The sequence below is a fragment of the Zootermopsis nevadensis genome, unplaced genomic scaffold (genome assembly GCF_977971745.1).
Source record: "Zootermopsis nevadensis isolate Lab colony 2312 unplaced genomic scaffold, Znev_1.0 Znev_ptg000013l, whole genome shotgun sequence".
In the NCBI taxonomy this organism is placed as follows: Eukaryota; Metazoa; Arthropoda; class Insecta; order Blattodea; family Termopsidae; genus Zootermopsis; species Zootermopsis nevadensis.
Genome location: NW_028259145.1, coordinates 11,821,633 through 11,844,533, shown reverse-complemented (window position 1 = coordinate 11,844,533; position 22,901 = coordinate 11,821,633). Strand labels below are relative to the sequence as shown.

Sequence of the window (22,901 nt, the reverse complement as noted above, 5' to 3'; positions counted from 1 at the left end):
AGTATGGGATGGTGTTGCTGCTCGCAAACAATCGTCAAGTTGGGCGTCAGTAAGTTGAGATCTGCGCTTTGATTTTATAATGTTTGTGGTTTAACGGCCTTCATTATTCAGTATAACCTCTTTCCGTAACAATGCGGGCACCCAAAAAAGCCTTGGCGGGCACCATGGCGCTCGCGGGCACTGCATTGGGGATCACTGGCATAGACTGTGTTAGCTGTTAATTTAAACATTTAAAGTCTTTGCCTTGTTACATATTCACTTTCCTTTTAGAAAGGTCTGTGGATTGATGTTCGATGTATCTAGGGCACCACTCTTTACTGCTCTTACTCAGCCACAGCCCTGACTACCCCAGTCTCTACCAGATGCCGGGATAATAACTTGTTATACTCGGCCAAATGTGCCATTGGTACATTTCCTTGTATTGGGAAAACAGAAAAGCAAGCCTGAGTCAGCATTAAATCCATCAGTCATTATTCATGAGAGAGGTTTTTTGTAAGGTGTTGCTGGATTTCACATTTTATACACTGCATACATGTTGCGGTGATCAGTGGTTTCTTATCTGAGCTTGGTATATAAATTTGGCAGAAGTGTGGATTGTTTAGGTCCTGAGTGTTCACTCTGCCTCATTGTTTCAAATAAAGCCTCAGCTCAAGGAAAGAAAATCATCTGATACTTTGGGGGGGGGGGGGGGGGCCTTGCATACTAAACATAAACTAATATTTATTATGGCTTTTTCCAAAATGAACTCAATACTGACAGTTCTTGAACTGCTGTATGTGACCATTATGGCATGAAAGAAGCCTAGTACTAGTTTGGATGAAGAAGGAATTTTGCAGAAGGTTATGCTGAAGTATTTTCACATGTCGTGAAATCTTACAGGTGGATCCAAATGAAGCAAAGAGGGACCAAGAGGACCATGGGCCTCGGCTAGATAGTCTTGATTTTTGGCACAAACTGATAGCACTCATTGTATCGGTCATTGAAGAAGACCGCAATAGTTATGCACCTGTCCTCAACCAGTTTCCCCAGGAGCTCAACATTGGGCAGGTATAACCTAACTATTAACTGTGTGTGCAAACATTCAGTCACCTTACAATTTCCATGCTAAAACTTTTAAACCTTTGCTGCATGAATTGACATAGAGTACAAAGATGCAGCATATGCACAGAGAATCCGTAAGTATGTCAAAGAATTGTTACTGCACTGTTTCTCCTATATTTTAGCTGCAATCTATTAAGTGCTAATATAATACTTTGCAGGTATCTGAATACATTCACAGAAAATGCATTTATATTGATCAAAGTACAAAGTAGAAGCTACTTATAACTTACTCTCAGTAATATATTCATGTTTGCACTAATTAATAGCATTTAATTATAATGAATGATAAATGTGGCCCAAAAATTGCACTTGTGTCTAACAAAAATGTAGCAAATGTATAATTTTCTTTTGTTTTTAATTTAGACTTGTTAAAGCACAATTAATTTTAAAAATTATATAGTAATATATAAATTAGAAGAAAATATATTTTCTTCATGAAGGACTATAAATTTTTGTAGTCACTTCACATAAGATTTTCTGTGCATAAGATTCTTTATTGAAATATGTTTTAATTTCTAGTTATCAGCAGCCACAATGTGGAGTCTATTTGCAGTGGATGTGAAGTATGCACTGGAGGAGCATGAGCAACACCGTCTGTGCAAATCCTCGGCCTACATGAATCTTCACTTCAAGGTCAAATGGCTGCACACAAATTATGTCAAGGATGTGCCTCCCTACAAAGGATCTGTACCTGAATACCCAGCGTGAGTAAAATATAATATAGTATTTTAGATGTTGTCATGTAGCTTGTACAGTATGTCTCACTAGACACAATCATTGTTCACTGTGTTAATATAGTCTGGTAATGCATATTTCTGATGCCAAATAAAATTTTCTTCTTAAGATTTTTATTATTGTCCTCATTCTTTAACAGACTAATGTTGAGAAAGTAACATTTAATAACACAAAAATGTATTTTCACATAATATATCTAGTTGTCATTTGTGTGTTATACAGACTAGGTATGAGTAAAAACTAAGCCAAAACTACCTTTAAGTAGCTTCTTTGAGCAAAACAGTATTCATTTCCTTGTACTTTGGATGACATCTAGCACTTCCAAAATACGAGGTGCGATCGGAAAGTTTCAAGACTGTGTCAATATAGGGCGAACCGGATGTAGTACGAGCTTCTGCCTTTAGGGGGTGCGGCCTACATTCATAGTGAATCAGTGTGCCAGCCGGCATCATCGAATTAGCATTTGTTTCTTAGTTACGGGCGTTTTGGTAGTGCATTACACCGACCCTCCTGCGATTTCGGAATGGCGTGTGCATCAAATTTTGCCAAAGACTCGCCAAAACGGCTACGGAAACCTATGAAATGCAAAAGCAAACATTTAGGGAGTCCGCAATGGGTCGTGCACAAACTTTTGTGTGGCATTCACGTTTTAAAAATGGCCGAACCTCTGTCAATGATGACGAGCGTTCTGGACGACCATCTTCGAGCACAACGCCCGAAAATGTTACGAAGATTCGGCAGGCCATTCACGAAGATCGACGTCGTACCATCAACGACTTGTGCGACATTGTTGGGATAGGCTATGGGACCTGTCAGCTGATTCTAAAGGAAGAACTCCACATGCGACGCATCATGACAACGCGCCAGCGCACACCGCCCTCAAAGTTTGGCAGTTTTTGGCCTCAAACACCATGGCCGTCATCCCGCACCCTCCTTATTCGCCGTGTGACTTCTTCCTCTTCCCAAAGATGAAAATTCAGGTAAAGGGAAGGAAATTTGAGACGATAGAAGAGATTCAGGCAGAATCGCAGATGGTGCTTGACAGGCTGACAAAGAAAGATTTCTAGGGATGCTTCCAGGCTTGGCAGCGGCGCTGGGATCGTTGTGTTCACTCCCAGGGGAACTACTTCGAGGGTGATGGATGAATTTAATACCTGAGATAAGTGTACGGGTTTTTATAGGCGCAGTCTGAAAACTTTCCGATCGCACCTCGTAACATCCACCCTCGGGAACTTTCCAGTTCGGGGAATATAAAAATTCACAGAATACTGTAATGTTGTGAATGTGATGTGTGGGAAATCAGTGAAATTTTATGCTTAGTAAAGAATTCCCTGAAAGTTTGTCCATTGTCATGATGCAATATCCATGAATGCAACTTCTGTTTGTAGGATGTTTTCATCAAATTCAGTTTCTGAGATTTTTGAACATCCAAATAAAAAACGTGTATCACATATTCTTTCTTCGGTGTGTGATGATGATGTTTGCAATACAGAACAGTTATCGTCTTTGATAGAATTTATACTTTTAAAATGAGCAAACCACTGAAATGTTCTAGTATGTTTCAAAGCTTTTCTCCACATTCAGATTTAAACATTCTGTTTACTTCAGACTTTAAAATGGAACTTGGGGCACGTACATTATGTCACAGTATCACCAGTCTCACAGTTTTGCCAATTGCAAAATGTGACAACGGCTATGAACACATATACATAAAACTGTGTCTTTTACCCACAGTTCATACAAAAGAGCAATGTCTAACTTGTGAAGTCATAAACATTCGTCAATAGCTATGGCTTGCTGTCTGTGTAGTGTGTTGTTAACATATCAGTACATTGAAAGTATTCCTTGAATTGTATGTTATGTTCTTGTAAGAACAGTACAATATTATTCATATTATGTATGTTGCAGGTTTTTTGAGCCATTTGTTATGCAGTGGCTCAATGAAAATGATGATGTCTCTCTGGAATATTTGCATGGAGCCTTCAATAGAGACAAAAAGGATGGGGTTAGTTAATGATAATGTTGGGATTACATTATTTCAAGAAATCAGTCATTAGTTTTCTTTTTGACATATTATTTGTTTTCTGTTTCAGTTCCAACGCAGCAGTGAACACGCATTATTTTCCAATTCTGTTGTAGATGTATTTACACAACTAACACAGTGCTTTGATGTTGTTTCAAAACTTGAATGTCCTGATCCTGAGATCTGGAAGCGGTATATGAAACGTTTTGCTAAAACAATAGTCAAGGTTTTGGTTGCCTATGCAGATATTGTCAAGAAGGAGTTCCCAAGTCATCTTAAAGAAGAAAGAATTGTGAGTATAAATAATAGTCTGATCCAGCTAGTCATTAAACTTCTCATTCCTATATTGTAAGAATATTTGTGTATAACCCTGATAAAGTAACGTAATGCTTATATTTGCCTTCGGTTCTGGAAAATTTGTCAGTGGTTCAGGATGTGTTAATATAATTATTTTATATTCAGAATTTATGAAGGTAATAAGTGTACAGTAAACTCCAAATAACTTAAATCCCAGTTAACTGAAATTCATTTTTAATATTATTGTAAAATGGTATCATTATTTAACTTTGCAGTGCTGTACAACATTCTCAGCACATTTTATGTGACTGTATGTCAGTTACTCCACTTAGTTCAGGTCCTTTGCATGACTGATTTCTGTGATTTTAATAAATGGCTGTTATGTTCTGAAAGCTTAAAATCTTGATTTTGTTCTGTTTTTCATAATAACTAATTGTGGTACAGAACATTAATTTGTCTGTAAGTGATCAAACAAATTGATGATTTATAACATTGGATCTGTGAGGATAGCAAAAATAAAGTTACAAATGTTAAAGATACGTATGGATTTTCAGGAATGTGTCATGTTATTCTTGGACAGTTAACTATAGAACACCATCGAGAAACATGTGGCAAAGAGAATTATTTTCCTTTTGTGCACCTGCAGGCATGTATCTTGATGAACAATGTACAGCAGCTTCGAGTGCAGTTAGAGAAAATGTTTGAGTCTATGGGAGGTGAGAAGTTGGAAGAGGATGCTGCAAACATCTTGAAGGAATTGCAACAAAACCTCAACACTGCGCTTGATGACCTAGCCATGCAGTTTGCAACAAGGTAAACTTTACATTAATGCAAGAGGGGCGCCACTTATATTTATAAAATTTACACTCAGCTGATGACCAAAATTCCAGAAAGAACAACAGAAAAATGAAATATTTTATCTGGTTTTAGTGAATTCAGAAAATATACATTTATGTTGCATGAAAGTTAAAATTTAATACTTTACTTTTATATTATCTGTTTATTCGACAAAATTAACTTGCAAACTCAATTTTTTTTCTTATATCAAGGGAAGAATATTCTCGAGGAAGGTTTTTTTTTTGCTTACTTTCTTACATTTATTAATTCCCATCTACAAACCCATACAAAATGGCAGCAAAGGTAGACGAAGAAAAAGAAGACTAATTTCCAGCACTTCCTCAGGTATGGGTTATTTTTAAAATTATTAATTCAAAGCTGTTTTCGCGGCTCTTCTGCTCAATTTTGTACAAATTGAATGTTTAATTTTTCATTTGTTTAGTTTTGAAACTTTTCATACTGGAGAGAAGCAGCAAAATCATAATGTTAGGACTTCTCTAGTAGATATGAAAGGTCGAAGATTATTGAACATATTTAATTACCAGTTGTTAGTTCATACAAATTATCCACCACTTGCATGACATCTGTGATGTTAGCTTGGAACCACGCATCACGGAGAGTGTGCGCCAGTTGGCTGATCTGCTGCTATCCATAAAAGGCGGAGGCCAGGTGACTCTGAACCAACCCTCACAACGCAATGCTGTGGCAGCAGAGGCAGATGAGGTGTTACGACCACTCATGGATCTCTTGGATGGTCAGTTACAGTGCTATTTTTCTTATATCATAGTAGCACAGCTACCAATTCTTGTCTTGGTTTTTCATTATTTCGGTGAAATTCAGTTTAATAAAATCCTGGGCAGAAAACTGGTGCTGTAGCTGTACTAGTCATGAAGAAATTACATGCTTCAAGGTTAAGGTAAAATCACATACCAACAGTGAAGCCGAGACTGTTTCAGTGGAGGAATGTTTTGCAGACTTCTCACTTCATTTCTAATAGGATCAATGAGAAGTTTTGACCACTGCATTATTCAGTTCTTTGTTAATGCATTTTTGGGGGGATTTTATTCTTCTAATAAATGAAACACATTTCTTTGTATTTTGAATTATTATTTACCATGTAGGTAAAAGTGTACATTACTACGAATTCACATTCTTCACACTCTGCCGCCTACAGTGATGAAATGTTGCTTGAAGTTCAGATTTTTTTGACTGGTGAGGACTTTTCAGAGTGGTCTTCCATATCACCACAATGAGTTCAGCAATTTAATACAAGATGCAAACTAATGGATATTATGAATCTATGAAGAATTAATAGCAGATTACATTTTGCAACACAACATTGCCATTGCAGTTATATTTTAATTCACAATATATATAATTTTGTGAACTGAACACTATCCAGTGTGTTCTAAGTAAACATAGATCATAAAAAGTGTCTGACATGCACAAATTATAATTCAAGTGGAAGGTATATGTTTTTAACCTCTGATTATACTTATATTTGTATTTGTCACACTATTAATGTTTGCGAAACTTTTGAATGTCATATTGTGCCTTTCAGGTTCCCTTTCATTATATGCTCAGTCATGTGAGAAGACGGTGCTCAAGAGGTTGCTCAAAGAACTTTGGAAGATTGTAATGAGGATTCTGGAGAAGACAGTAGTTCTTCCACCAATGACAGACAAGAGTGTAAGTGCAAATTTGTACCAGTCACGTAGGCCTGCAAACAGTTCCTTCGGAACAATATGATGAGACTTCAGTATGTGGCAATTCTCATTTAATAACTAGTTTTAATTCCAAAAACACAGCTAACAGCTTGGCATGGGAACGTGGAGGTTCAGTACTGCTAATATCAAAGCTCATCATTGGATATTCTGAGCCAGTTCTATGCATATTCCATTCTCATATCCTAAGTGGTGTATTTTCATCTCCTTCTTGGTCTTGCAAGTGGATATTTCCCAAGACCTTCGCCCATCAGAACTGTAAATGCATTCCTTGTCTCTCCCGTCCTGGTGACATGCCCAGCGTCGCTGTCATCTATATTTCATTATCTTAGCTGTAGTTCATTTTATTTCCTCACTTCATCCTTATTAGACCTATATATTTTCCTGAGAAAGTACAAAAAACAAAAATTATTATGTTTTCATTTTCCTTAAGTGAATGTTCTTCTCTTCATTTGATTGTAATACTGTGCTAAGCTGGATTGTGGTCTTCTATGTTATGATGCCATGAAGCCTTGTAGGTTATTACCAACGTACTGGAGAAACTTACGATCCATCGTTAAGGTAGAAGGCTAAATATAAGGCATTTCATCACAGATAGTTTCCAAGATTTGTGATATGCACAGTCATTCAGTACTCTGTGTAATTGCAACAGGAGTTAAATTTTGGATGCAAAATAACCCCAGTAGTCACACCTGCTTCAGCCATTTAAATAATTTATGCAATAAATTTTAATGAACAGTTTTGTCATATCAAATAGGTATTGGACTCTGATCTCTGACATTCCATGTCAGTCCTTCAGTTATTTGCTTATAGTGTGGCCCACTGAATCATACATAAGGCATAATGCATGGGCAATAAAGGTTAAATTAATGTGTACTTTTATAATTTACCCTCTTCCTGGCACACTGAGAATTTTAATCTTGTATTCTTTTACTCTTTGTAGTTTCATACTATATTATCTTAATTCAAACTTCAGACCATCTACAATTCAAATTATATTTTCTATTCAAATCTGCTGTCACTTCATATTTGATTCTTTATTTTGTATGTGCTGTCTGTTCTTTCATTACATGTTCATCACTGTGATATGCTACATTCATTTTGCATTTAATTGTGTGTTATAGTATATGCCCACTACAAAGAATTTCTGTGATTTCTGACATTAGTTATATCATATTAACGGAGTTAAAACTGCTTCTGCCATAGATGATCCTGAAAAATCTTACAGACAATGCTAAGAACTTGGCAGCCAATGCCAAAATCGAGGACATGTCACGCTTGTTCAAGAACCACATGGCCGGCAAGCAAGACATCAGGAATCCTCTTAGTGGAGTAATGGTAAATCGATTAAAGTACTAGAGTCATATATCATGTTCAGAAGCTCAAACTACAAAAACTGCAAATTGTACTTTAAATTTTGTTATAATTCATATTCCCCCAGTTAAATGTTACTCTGTTTTGGTGCAACACATTAAACCTTGCCTGATGAAGTGATAATCAACATGTTTTATTGAGTACTTAAAGAACTGATCTGATGTTTCTACACTGCATCTGGCGTCACTGATGATTTGACACTATTGAGTCACAAATATACATGATTTAGCCATTTTTTCTCAGTCTTTATGGTTTTGTGGACAATTGTTTTTTATTTCAAAAAGTGTTAGGAGAAATAATAGTTTCTTATGTTTTTCTGCAAATTTGTTGGAATAACCTGACACTATGAAAAAAAAATGACTGCTATCATGTGCATGTGATTTTCTTTCCTCCGCTGTTCTATGTCCTTGCTTCCCCATAGGACATATCAAAGGAGGTGGAGAAAAACCTGTCCCCTAAACAGTGCGCTGTTTTGGATGTGGCACTGGACACCATCAAGCAGTATTTTCATGCTGGAGGCAATGGGTTGAAGAAGACCTTCCTGGAGAAGAGTGCAGAGCTGCAGTCATTGCGCTATGCTCTTTCACTGTATACTCAGACCACGGACACACTCATCAAAACATTTGTCACGTCACAAACAAATGAAGGTAAGATATGTTTGGTTAGGTTTGTCCAGTGTACACTTACTTTAATTTCCATGTTCCTGCTCTTTGATGTTTCCTGTGGTGTGGAACCATATTTAATTTATTGTTATAAGTGTCGTAATGTTTGTCCAGCATTAACTGTTGTCACGTGTTGTTTCAACCCTTGAAGCTTACAGAGCTTCAAATACATAACCTTAGCATGAAGCAGGGAGCCTTTCTTAATGTTACAGGCATACAAAATTATTTTTATCTGCTTTTTGAAATCGTACTTCACATCATGTGGACTCTACTATTCCTCTACGGGAACATTCACAAATAATTTAATATTTTACAGTGTGAAAGTGTTGCACATAAAACTCGAGGTAAAACTCAATTTAAAATTTATTTTAAAATGTCATCTCACACAGTAAATATTGCAGTAATAAATGTGTGAGATTTGAAAGTAGCTACTACTTTGTAAAAATATTGGTTTGACTTCAGTGTTCATTTGACTAATTGAACTGTGGTTCATTGCATACTACATTTAGAAACTGGTCTGTACAATTATGTAAGTGTAGGTTCAACAACATTAAGAATCGCACTATTTTCAAAACACCAATGTTGCACAGAATCAATTTCAGACTGCAAGAATATAAAGTTATGAACATTATTAATAGTATGATATGGTTTTAAGTTGTCAGCAAACAAGAAGTACTTAGAATTAAAAATAGTCAAATTTTTCATTAATGAATATATTAAAAGCAAGCGTTTCTGAAGTGAATTCCTTTGAACTACATATTTCAAAACATATGGAAGTGATAGGGTTCCAGAAATATGAACAGATAAGCATATTACGAACTTGTGAGACTATACATGTAGATTACCAAAGCAGACTCTGTAAAGTCTTCATCCTTGTATAATACTATCGAGTATTACCTTGCGTAGCATGTAAAGTTACGATGGTTATCAGTGAAATTTGATCATTTACAGACTGGTAAATTTGTAAAGTGCTTACGAGACTTTTATCATAATAAGCCACATGTGCAGTACTGGTAAAAATTATTTGTGAATGTGTCTACAGAATACAACTTAACTTTCTGCAGGGCATGTGTGTTCCCAGCACCTGAAAATGTTTGCGAAATACCTTGTCTGTCTGTTTGAAGATCTACTTACTGTTACTTATCTGAAGGATAATACAGTAGAATCTCATGCTTCTGTGTAGGTTGATTCACCTATTTTATTACTTTTCTTCTTTTCCTCCTCCATTTAAAACACAAAAGTTCCACTTAACGACAAATCGAACCTTAGGCAACTTTCCATCTCCATTGAGCGTGAAGAGGAGGAAGGAATGGAAGGGCTCGAGGAGCCCCTGAAAGCCAAGAAACGCCGAGAATCCCGGCAAGGTAAAATGAATATGCAATGGAAAATTTTTTTCAGTCCAGAAATTAAACTAGAACTTGCACTGCTGTATGAACAGTTTGCTGATTTAGATGATTATATCTACAATTAACTATAGTGTTTCACAATTGTTCAGGGGTGTGCTGCCAGATAAATAGCATATGTTAATTACTGTGGAGTTCAATGCAGAATTAATAAACATTCTTTCTTCGACACAATACCTTTTCTCTGTTACTATCATTAAAATGGAAAACATGTATTCAAATATTTATACAGACTTCTAACCAATGGGTGTTTAAAGTGTAATGCATTGTAGGAATAGGGAATACTTTGAAGATGGCTGTCTTCTGGGTTGTTGCGCCATGTAGTCTGGTAGAAGTTTACCAACGTTCTGAGGTCCATGCTGCTTCCATCATCAGGGCAGTCATCACCCTGATGATAGAGGCAGCATGAACCTCTGGAACATTGGTAAACTTCTATCAGACTGCACAGCACAGCAACCTGGAAGACAGCCATCTTCAGACTTACAACCATGAAAACCTCAAATTGCACTATGTAATGCTTAGTTTATAAATAAAACAAACAGGTTTAATATTAATACTATTCAGTTGGCAAAAAATTAATTTTCAGAGTTTGATAACATTTATGTACAATTACCTTTTAAATTCCTTTATTCTCACTTTCATACAACAGTTTTCTTCTACTTAACTTTCAGTCATTAACCACTTTATTATTAGTCAGTACAATACCATATATGAATTGCTCTTGTCTATTATGACGTTATGGTCTTACCCCATACTTTATTTTATGTAATGACTCCTCACATACATCAAGATCAGCTAAACAATGCATTTTGCACTTATATTTAATTAACAAAGAGATTAAAAGTAAGAATTGTTGCAATAATCTGTCTACATAATGATTTATTAATTGCCTGAGTATTTGTTTTAATAAAAAATTATCTGTGTATGCCAGGTAAATTTAATATATAACTTCTCTTATTTCGTTAAAACTCAGTGCAGCTCACCTCTGTATTTTTACACTTTTCTTACATAACAATAGTTACGCAACACTTTACAGATTGGAATGCTTGCTAAAAGTTTACACTTAGCTGCATCACAACATTAAATCAATCATTTTTATGACATATACTACTTTAGTTAGTAGTTAGCTGAGTAGCATGATTAATTAGGTATACTTTAATTTGTTCTAGCTCACAAAGCCCTCCATATCCTTTTCCATTTCCTATATACTTCCCTTGTTTTGAACTTCCTGCTTTGCTCTTTATGTAATGCTGTAATGTAACTGAACACTGATTCATGTGTTGCACTTTACAGGCCACTAGTTATGATTTGTCACTTATTTCCTGTTGAGGCTGTTGATACGTGTATTGATCTGCAGTCTGCACATCACCAATTATTTTTTTGTAAAGCACCAGAAAGTAATCTTTGTACTCTCACATGGCAACGTCTGATAATTTAAGAGCATTCTTCTCAGTTTTTAATCGAATGTGAGTAAAAATCATAATTACATCCATAATTTTTCAAATTTATTATAATAATGTGTTTACTTAAAGTATATATGACCAAAGTACTTTCCAGGAGCTAACCAAAGTCAGAAAATTCTAATGCTCTTAAGGAAATACCACCCAACAGTTGTACAAACATAAATTGTCTGAGCTCAGTTTAACAGAATAATGTAGACTGTGATGATAGTGATACTATTTCATGTACATTCTCCCAACAGAAGATAAATGTGTGCATTTTTCATTTGCCTTGTCAGGGGCACTGCTAAATCTGTCTACCATTATCCTCATTCAATACTTTACATATGTGTGTAGGATATGGATATTAGAAACCAATTACCAGTGTGCAAACACATCTGCTATTTGGGTTTTCCTGTTTACTGAAATTTGAACTTCATAAAACTTTAGCACTTTCAACTTAATAATAGTCTATTCTTTGTTTGTCAGTTATACCCTTTTTTTCACAACTAAGTCTGGAACATTATATATCTTACCACATAGTTTTGACACTTATTTTTCAGGAAATACCAACTGGAGATGCAGTATAAGAGTGATCAGTGCATGTTCAGTGTGTTCCGTTTTATATATTACATAGGAAACATGTCTTAAACATTTACATTTATTTCTTTACTTCTGTAATTTTGAGAAGGATGCACGGTGTTGGAATGTCTGTCCTAATGTGGCATGTCTTATTAGAGCATTTGATGTGTAGTTGCATGTTACATATAATGTCAATGTTTGGATGTGAGATTTGGTAAAATATATTTAAATAAAATACAGAATGTTACAAGATTGGTATTTTGAACCAGTCTCATATTGCAGCTAGAATCTGATCCAGAAATGTATAAACTTCAGTTTTGTTATGGGTCCCATATTAAATAGAAGTAATTACCAACTTTATCTCATAATTTAACATATTCATTCAGTATAGCACTATTGAAGGTAATATCAATAAATATAAGATTTTAAGCTATCATGGCAGCTGATTGAAATGAAGTCTTATATGGTTATCAGCCATGTGAGAACTGCATTGTAATCCAATGTTACTGGAACTGTCTTTACCCCCACCATCAACCCAGATGATGAAAACAGAGAAAGTCTCTGAAATGTTGGATTGCCACACCATTCACATACAGCTGACAGCCCAATAAAACATCATTGAATATCATAAATTGTTGCTCTCACATGATTGCATTAATTTCCATGTGGGTGTGATGTAATTGGCATAACTCTACAGAGCAGAATCCTTATTGAGAAGCTGACAGTCACTCATCTTGTCAATAAATCCCTCACATTTAATAGATCTGAAGATTCATTACTATGGTCACAAGAGCATCACCCTCATAACTGATTTCTTTAAAATTCATCTGAATATTATCTTCCCATCTGCTTAGGTCTTCGACTAAAATTGTGTTTGCATTTTTCATCTCCTGCATATGTGTTAAATGTTTTACCTATCTCATCCTTCTTGAATTGATAATCCTAATTATTTAACCAACATATTACAATAAGGTTTTTCTGAGTGCTCTAGCAGATCACAGAACAGTTATCATGAAGCAGGGTTGTCCATGATGGGCCTGCCAAATCCTGAGTTCATAGTCCCATCTTGCTTTAATTCCTGTTACTCTACTTGACCACTGGGATAGACAGTCATTCACTTAGTTGTGTTATTTCCTGTGTTGAAGTACCATGTGTGAGATACACATTGGAATGTGTGAAAATTTCTTTAAGGAAAGGAAGGAAAAGATTTAACCATATTTTTCAGGATGTTACAATTCTACGTAGAAGAACTATATACAGGATTTTAAATAAATTCAGACAGGGCTGTTACTGGACAAGAAAACTGAAGTGAAATATTAAGTGCTCAGTGAAGAGAAATTTGATAAACTGAGTGGCACATTTCAATTTCATTTTGAAGCACTGGTTTTCCTTTTGTCAATGACACATCACCATGAGGACTTCAGATCAGTTTTTCAGGTTGTTCGTATGCCCCACAGCTTATTACTGCTATTTTCCATTTGTTCTCAAAACCACATTTAACCTATGGTATTTTCAGAGTGTATTTGTCCCATGTATACATGTTAGTGTACTTGCCCTTGCTACAGTATATTTAATTCTGTAAGGAAACCATTCAGTATTGCTGTCCATGCTTTACTGTGTTTCATATTGTTATTTTAGAAGTACTACTTATATCCTTGCTTCCTTGCCATCATTTTTTGGTCTTATTCTTTAATTTTAGGTTTTATAGATTTTGATGTTTCTTTCAATTGATGTTCTGCTAGCATTTTAGCTCTCATTTTATGGCCTGCTTCTATGATAGTAAGGCGTCCTTCAAACTGAGGCCATAAAATGAAAGGTGACAGGTATATTTAAGTTTTAACACGTGATATTTACATCACAGTCACAATTTAAAGAAATAAATTTTTTTCTGTTAGATATATGAAGTAGTAACACATTTTTCATGGATTTCTTTTAAGTCTTAATATAGTAAAGTCAGTTAAATCAGTACCATAGTGCTACAATGTATAACTTTCATATGTGGGCAAGCATGATCAAGGTCAGAATATATTAGTGACTTACCAGTATCAGACTTTAAGCAGGTGAGTAAAGTAAAAAATTGTACAATCAAATCAGCCAAGTTTCAAAGAGACATATTGCTTATTCTGCAGCATTGATTAGATTGGTAAACATTACTTTTACTACATATGCTTGTGATATTTTAGTGTTTACTCTTCAGCATGCAGACCCTAAAAGTGAAGGTTATCCACAAGTTCTTCATTAACAATATTCCAAAACTATTCTTGTGGTTGCATTTCAGATATTGTAAGTCCAGATGAGGGAAGTGTAGGGGAAGTGTCCATTCAGGTGGATCTATTCACACACCCTGGAACAGGAGAACACAAAGTTACTGTCAAAGGTAAGTCATGAATGATATTAATAGAACTGAACACAGGAGGCTTGAAACTACTGAATTTTGTGTTCCCATGAATCTGATTTCTTAAGTTTCCTGTTTCAATGTACTTATGGATTGTGAAATAAATCAACTTTGTCAGGATCTGGTATTCTGAAGGAGTTCAGACAGTCTGTTAAGTGATAAAAATTCCATTGGTGACATCAAAAAGTAAAAATTCTGCATGACATTCCAGATTTCTTGCAGAATATTTCTTTTGCAGTACTCTTTATTGCAGCACCTCAAGTATATTTTATGTTTAGTAGAGTTTTCAGTTTGAATGTACAAAGGTGTGATTTATAAATGTTTGTGTGTGGTATCGTAAAATTTAACCTGTGACCATACGTATTGATTTACAATACCTTTCAGTAACACTTGAATTGTCACTCTCAATTACTATTTACATTCTTTCAGCAACTTATTATCATGTCTTTATTATAATATTGTTTCAATATTTTATCAAGCCTCTGAAAAGAAATATTAATTAAGTCTGTTTTATTAGTTTACAAAATACAAATGTGTTGTATATCTGTAAACACTAAGCAGAGAAAAATGTTTCAAATGAAAGCCTGTTAATTCTTAGTAAGAACCATAATTTATGTTGAAGATTTCTGTCTTCTGGGTTGTTGCGCTGTGTAGTCTGGTAGATGTTAACCAACGTTTCAGAGGTTATACTGCCTCCGTCATCAGGGTGATCGCAGTATGATCTCTGAAAGGTTGATTAGCATCGACCAGTCTACACAGCGCAACAACCCAGAAGACAGAAATCTTCATACTCACCGCTGTGAAAACCTCAAATCTTACAAAATTTATGTTGTATACAGTAGCTGGAATTTAACATTGCATGTCACCTACATCACTAGCTTGTGAGTAGAAGATAAACCAAAAACATTATTGACATAGGAACTGACATGCTAGAAAGTATTGCCACTAGGAAATAATGTTTATAGTTTTGACAGCTTATGCTTCCTTACCTGCTACTCCTCTGATCCCCTTGGCCTTTATTCCTTACTTCTGTGCAACACATGGTTTCCTCCTGACCACTGTAAAAATTCTTTGTACAAGGAGCCATTTTTTTTAGAAAATCAAAATTAGATTTGAGATTCATTAAAGTAGTATTTCCCTCTTTACAACCAAAATGAAATTTCTGAACAGTAAATTCAGCCTAAATCCATCATGTAATTAGTTTTGAAAATAAAAATGTGGACATATTCTTCCTTGACATTGTGTTTTCATTTGATGCACTCTGAAGAAAGAAAGAAAAATTAAACATGCCAACTTTTGTGAAAGTTTTATTAGCCAAGTAACAGTGAAGAAACTCTTGATTAATAGATTGTTTTAAATGAGTTCACCTTGTTGGAAATGTCTAGTACATTTACTTTTTAATCATTTCACTGTTATGAATGATGAACCATTCCATTGTGGATGGAAGTTTTATGAAGGTAGTTTCAGGATGAAAGAAGTCCTGAAGATGGAGATTTAGAGGTGTAAGAGACTGTAGTGTGATGCATGAGAGGGAAATACATGTTTAACATTTTCATAATCAAATTATTATAAGAATGTTCAAAACAGGGAAATACATGAATCAGTGCTGATTAGTTCTAAATAACATTTTAAGCTACGGAAGAGTTTGTGTAATGAAAACTGACATGTAATTTTGTTGAATGGGGTGGAAATTAGGTTTGAAAATTAAACATTGAAGTTCATAACTTATAGAATAAAGTTACAAGTTGACATGTCCTAGTTGGCAGGTTCCATATCAACTGCATAGATTCCATGTAGTTGCAAAATCTTTCTACTGTCTTTCACTTCCATGCCATACAAGCCGTCCCAGTTGAAATAGTCTACTCGTAACAGACTAGACTTTCAGACACTATGTTCCTTATAGGGAAACTCTGGATTTAATGAACCTGGTGGCATGTACATTTCTTACAGTGGTGGCAGCAAATGATTTGAAGTGGCCAACAGTGACGGGCATGTTCCGTCCGTTTGTAGAAGTAAACCTCATTGGTCCACATCTTGCAGATAAGAAGCGAAAGCATGCCACTAAGTCAAAGTCCAATAACTGGTCACCTAAATACAATGAGACCTTCCATTTGTAAGTACATTTTAGTATAAGTGGTAAATATATGTCATTCAGTATTTAAAATAAGCTGTAATATCAGTACCTGTTTATATATATGCAGCTGTATTAATTTCATAAAACATGGGTTTCTTTCCTGCAGCATAATTGGCAATGAAGAACAACTGGACTACTTTGAGCTCCATATTTGTATCAAGGATTATTGCTTTGCCAGAGATGATCGCCTAGTGGGAGTGGCGGTAATGCAACTGAAGGACATTGTAGATCAAGGTTCATGTGCATGTTGGCTGTCTCTTGGCAAACGCATCCAGATGGATGAAACAGGTTGGACCATCCTTAGGATATTGTCACAGCGAACTAATGATGAAGTTGCCAAGGAATTTGTGAAGCTCAAGTCAGATATCCGCACAGAAAATCCTCTTCCTAACCCAACCTGAGATACTTAAAATGTGCAAGATATATATCCCATTGCTGTCACATACTACTTGATGGATCAGAAGAGAGGATCAAAGGAGCTCAAAGCTACAGCAGTATGTTGTAGGTCCAAAGTAAACAAACGAGCTTGCTCTTTCATAAAACAAGCCTTGATACATTTCAGAGAGAGAGAGCGAGCGAGCCTGCCTGCAGCTACACGTAAACTGAATAGACACATGATTCAATAAAAGGAAACCACATGTATTTATTCTTAAATAACTTACATAAAAAGCAGTGGTATGCTTTTTGTGTGTATGTGTGTGTGTGTGTGTGTATGTATATATATATATATATATATATATATATATATATATATATATATTTCACTACAGTTACTAACCAACTTTAAAGTTAAAATTTCAATATGCTTGAAGACATGAATAAAGATGAATTTTGAGACCACAGCCATTATGGCTTCAAATTAAATTTTATTTCTGCTTCTCTCTCTCACTCATTCCCTAAAATTGCAGGCTGCATGAAATAATAATAAACACAAATGGGACTGGATAGAGGGCCACCTACCTTGTGAAAATGTGTCAGTGGCATAAAATCTTAATCCTGTTCTGATAAGATAAAGCTTCCAGTTGCTGAAGATAAATTCTGACATCTTATGTTCTGATAAAGATTATTGCAATTATAATATGCATACACTTATTTTCATACAGTGTCTATTCTGTCTGTCTTGCCTGTTGAAAAGTTCTAGATTCTTTAAAGCTGTCAGAATGGTACTTACGACAATTGGAACCACTATTTTAATCCTTACGTATACCAATAACTATATTTCACTGTGATGTTCTGAGGCCTGCCTTCCACCCCACAGTGGGTCAGTTCAACCAAATGTAGTCTCAATTCTACCACAGTCCTTTGTACAGACACCAACTCAAACAGTTATTTAATTCTAGCAAACATTTCTTCATTTTACTAATGCACCATTTATTGTAAATAGAAATGGTTTATTGAATTATCAAAACATTCATGATTTCTGGTAACAGCCACAGTAAAAATTAATAAAACAATAGTACCAAATTTTAAAACCAACATAAAGATCATAATTGATAAAGATTATGTGTATGTATGAAATAAAAGATGTAATTTTGGTCTTTCGGATAGAACACCATGTGGATCTGTAGCTAGATATCATAATTTTGGAGCAACATAACTGCCACCATCTTCAGGGTTATGAAGATGGAGGCAGTATGTTGTTCCTAAATTCCACATGGAGTTGCAACCTGGAAGACAAAATTGACATTTTCACCAGTGTGAGAATCTCACATCTCAAAAAAGATATTAAGTTTGAAGGTAATACAGTGTAAAGGAAATTCTTGATCATAGAAATGACAATGTATTAATTATTAATAATTAATACTTTATTGCTATTTACAAGCAAGGGATTGCTGTTTCAAGAATGTGTTTTGATTAAACTCTGCAGTGATTTGAACTTAAATGAAATTTATAAGCATGCCAACATAAATATTCTCTCTACATAATAATACTACTACTGTAAATTTCAGGCTAGGCTGGTGGCAGGAAACAGTTTAAGCATCATAAACATTTGAGAAACAGTTGTTACAATATAATCTCATTCTGTGCTAATACATATTTTACAATTTTCCCCTTCTTGTTTCTATCTTGTACTCGCTGCACCATCATAGAAAAATATTGCTAGTGAACAGGTTGTACCAAAATCAGACAAATACCTATATTTTTAAAGTGTAGCCAAAAAAACTTGCATTTATTGTTACAAATAAAAATAAGTACTTTTAATCTTATCTCATATCCTGCAATCAGTGAGAGTAATAGAAATCATATATAATTTCTCTGGTAAGGTATTTTACCCACATCATGCTAGTACAGCATGTCTCCTCTCTACAGTGACAGTTACAGGAAGCAAGCTCAACCTGTACTGATCTACAGTTGCAAGACATACACTACAGAATATCCAGGGGATTAAGTACTGTAAGTGCACTGATATAGCACTATAATAAAAGTGAATATTTCATAATAATACAATAATACAAGAGGCTGCTGTTATTGACAAGAAAAAATCAGCATATAAAACCATTCTCTTAAAATAAGTCACATCATAGCTAAATGGCACATGTGCATTTTATCAAAACAATTTTGTATTTACTGTTGGTCTTCACTAATATTCCTCTTTCATTGTCACACTGCCTCAGTGTATTATTGTAGTGTAAAATATTTCCTTACAGATCATTCAAATCAAATTGGACCTAAAATATTTCGAACCAAATAAAAGAATTTACTATGCCATCACAAAAGAAAATATTGACAATACAATATTAATTGTATGCATGAACTGATGTTGATCTAGATTTCAACTTAAAATTGCAATCAATAGCTGTGACCCAATAGTCTTATGTAGGCAGTACAATTTGCCTAACTTACCTATCCTTGTTTATTTTGAATTATGTATAATTCTGTCTTGTATTGTTGAAAGTGTCACCACATGTCACTAGCTGTAAAATAATAATAATATTACTGACTTGTTGTCACAGTGCTCTGTTGTTCTCTGTTAAAAATGCAAGAGAAGTTGTTAAAACAAACTTTTTTCTATATGAATGTATAAAGAACATTGAATGAAGTTTAGTGTAGAAACATAAAAAAACTATGTAATGTGATTTCATACAAGCATATTATTAATATATAATATAAGTATTATATATATATATATATGAAATTCTCCTGTTCTTCCATTGCGGATCGATATAAATGCTATATTTGTGTGATGGCATGCTGATATATCGGCTGTGCACACCGTGCCTGATTTCCTTTGGATGTGGGCCACTCTTTCAGCATCATTTGTTACCTGTTTCAACATTGAATGTTCTCTTTCAACACTGATAAAATGCAGTAGGCATAACTTATAATAATGGAAATGTCTGAACCATTGACTGAAAACTTTAGTAGGAAATTGGTAGGTAAGTCCAGACCATGAATTTTATAAGGTAATTTAAAAAGTTCTAAATTAAAAGTACAGGCACTGACCTACTTTAGACAACCAAATGGAAACATATTGTACTGTATGAATTTTAAACCATATACCCATTTCCTAAATCAACTTAGGCATAAATAAGATGAAAGAATCAGGCACAGACCCTGGAGTTTTCAGTTGATAAGACCCAATATATTCACATCGAGTTATCAATGTTTGTGCCAGTAACATAGATGTTGCCTTTTAATGGAAACTAAAAGCAATTTACAATAAATTTGGTAACTGAATAAAATTATTTGTTAGACCATTGATACTGTGGCCTCTGGTAACAGTCCAGTTTGAACATCAGGTGAACTATGTTTTTTGTGTGTAAAATCATATTAAGCAGAAATATCAGTATGCCTTTCATTTTGGACTGTAACATATCTGGTTGGGGTGCTCTTAATTTTTTTTTCTGTTATGGCTAGTGTCTAAGTGATCAATAATGCATGTGTGGAAGAAGTTACTTGTGGTTTCCTTTATCTGTAGTAAAATTTATATGAATTTCCTGGCCCTGTTTTGTGATCTATTAAGTTCTATCAGTGGACTGGTCCAGAAATAATCTGTTGTGAACCTAAAATTGAAGACAATGGTATGTGCTTTAACAGAATTGCTGGTACAAAAGAGGCTACAAATAATCTAATGAGGAAATTTGTTAAATTATTTTTGTTGATTAACATTTTCCTAATATTGGTAAAAGTCTTATCGAAGTATAAGGTTATAGAACTGGAATGCCATGATGATCTTGGTGGATACCTTATGTAATTAATATATATCAAAGTTTTCATTGCACTATTGTATATGGATACACTATAGACTGGGTCAATTACATATTCATCTGGGTCAGGATGATACAGTTATATGATAATAATTCTAAAATCTTAATCAAAGATGGTTATATGGTCACCGGACTTAAAAGATTTCAAAAATATTCATTTGTAAGCAAATTTGATTCACATATAGTTAAGACTTTAAGTTTTTACAGATGTTTAGACCATGAATTGCCCTAATGAAATGCAACAATTTTTCTATCTTAAGATTTTCATACATTGCTCTGAGTGGAATAACTGCATATAAGATTTGTTAATTTGCAAGTAAACCATATGCTTCAAATAACACATTACTTGAATAATGATTATATCATATGTGTTGGTGTATGAATATGCTAAAACATATTTTTTATTGTTTTAAATGGCCTTTATCCTCTGAATTCACAGAGCCTTGTTATGAACTAGTTCATGAATGACTGTTGCAGAAAATATGTATGATTTTATGGCTCTGCATCTAATAGGAATGTTGCAAAACAGAGGGTATATTTCCTGTAACTATGACCAATAAGGCTGTGTGAAGACCACTTGTTACCTGTTATATTACACTTATGTAACAAACATCCTCCTTGAACACACCCAGTTATATCTGCCTTGAAGAAGCACCATGAAAGAGGATGTATCAGTTCAGGTACTCTACATTCTTACAAGTTTTCCAGTTTGAATTGATTTTAAGCATAATGAATTTTATTATATGCACTTGTCTTACTCTTAGTTGTAGTGTTTTCATTTTTGTGTTAAGTTCCCCCCCCCCCTCCCTGAATGATTGCTTCTTAACCCTAAATAAGTGTGAATGAAGGACAACTTCAAAACAATCTTTTTAACACTTAAAACTATACAGGAACTAAAATGTTAATTATAATTTTCTTTTACATTACCTAGTATAATAATTTACAATCTGGTATTTTTATTTGGTATGAAAGAATGTAAAATTGCATGTTTCAAAATAAAAAGGATATGACCTTTGATAGATGTATTAAGGCAAATGAAGGTAATAAGGCCATGTTATACTTTTCTTATTTTTTCATCATGTTACAAAAGTTGTAAAGCAAAACTCTATATAAACATCTGCTATATGATTCATTTAGCTACATTAAAAATAATTCCTATTTTTCTTTGGACTTTTCAACAACTTTTGGTATGCCTGTTCTGATACCTCTTTTATTTTGTAGAATTTATTTTTTCTTTTTATTTGGATTAAGGTAGGGTTTCCTTTTGGCACTTCTCTTATATTCCTCCTTATTTATCACTTACGACATTTTCAATGTATCTGCTGTTGCTAAACAAGACTTACTGATATAGTAAACCATATGGCTGGTACCAGACAACATAGGTATTTGAAGTCAATGTGTGACCTGCTGGAAAATACTGGCTGGGATTTCTCATTTTAAAATTTTGATGATACTTTGCTAACACTGCTAGGAGCAAAGGTTTCATTTGGCATCACACATGGATAAATTCATTTGCTCTTTTGAGCCTATTTCTGTATTAGTGGGTGTTCTGGTTTTATTCTGGAATAGTGCACCAAAATGTATTTTTTAATGGTCCCATTTCTGATATTCCAATAAAATTTCACATTTTCATCCCAAGAACACAGGCCAACAAGGTTATGGTAACATAAAAGAAAACCAACTTTCTAAATTAATTTCATATGCTGATTCCAAAAACAGACACAAAAATGTTCATGTCATAATGTTTAAGAAAAGTGTGATGACTAGTTTATAAGAAAATGCTGGTAGAAATGGAGGGTAGAGAGACTGTCACAAGCATATTAAGTGCCTATTGTAAGATGTGAGCATTTGAAACTGGTTAAGTGTTCTATTGCCATTATTCTTTTCTTTTAATAGTGATCTTCAGACAATTAGTATGGAAAAGTTATACCATCTAGGCAGTGTGAAGTTGCCATACTATTTTTGTTATGTGTGGTCAGTTTACAGC

The 22,901-nt window shown here is 34.4% G+C and overlaps 1 protein-coding gene across 7 annotated transcripts in view; it reads left to right on the top strand.

Moving 5' to 3' along the window:
• Positions 1-22,555, top strand: part of unc-13 (protein unc13 homolog) — a 185,652-nt gene extending 163,097 nt beyond the window's left edge. For 4 of the 7 annotated variants that reach the window (XM_087348615.1, XM_087348617.1, XM_087348616.1 and 1 more), the window contains 13 exons: positions 880-1,047; positions 1,621-1,805; positions 3,745-3,841; positions 3,930-4,151; positions 4,803-4,969; positions 5,590-5,747; positions 6,555-6,682; positions 7,924-8,055; positions 8,513-8,738; positions 9,995-10,117; positions 14,456-14,554; positions 16,523-16,685; positions 16,813-22,555. In XM_087348615.1, coding sequence (XP_087204741.1) covers positions 880-1,047; positions 1,621-1,805; positions 3,745-3,841; positions 3,930-4,151; positions 4,803-4,969; positions 5,590-5,747; positions 6,555-6,682; positions 7,924-8,055; positions 8,513-8,738; positions 9,995-10,117; positions 14,456-14,554; positions 16,523-16,685; positions 16,813-17,107 — 2,163 coding nt within the window. In that variant the 3' untranslated portion in view covers positions 17,108-22,555. The remainder of the gene's footprint in view (positions 1-879; positions 1,048-1,620; positions 1,806-3,744; positions 3,842-3,929; positions 4,152-4,802; positions 4,970-5,589; positions 5,748-6,554; positions 6,683-7,923; positions 8,056-8,512; positions 8,739-9,994; positions 10,118-14,455; positions 14,555-16,522; positions 16,686-16,812) is intronic. The other 3 variants (XM_087348619.1, XM_087348620.1, XM_087348618.1) reach the window with 2 other exon arrangements.
• Positions 22,556-22,901: the final 346 nt, after the last annotated feature.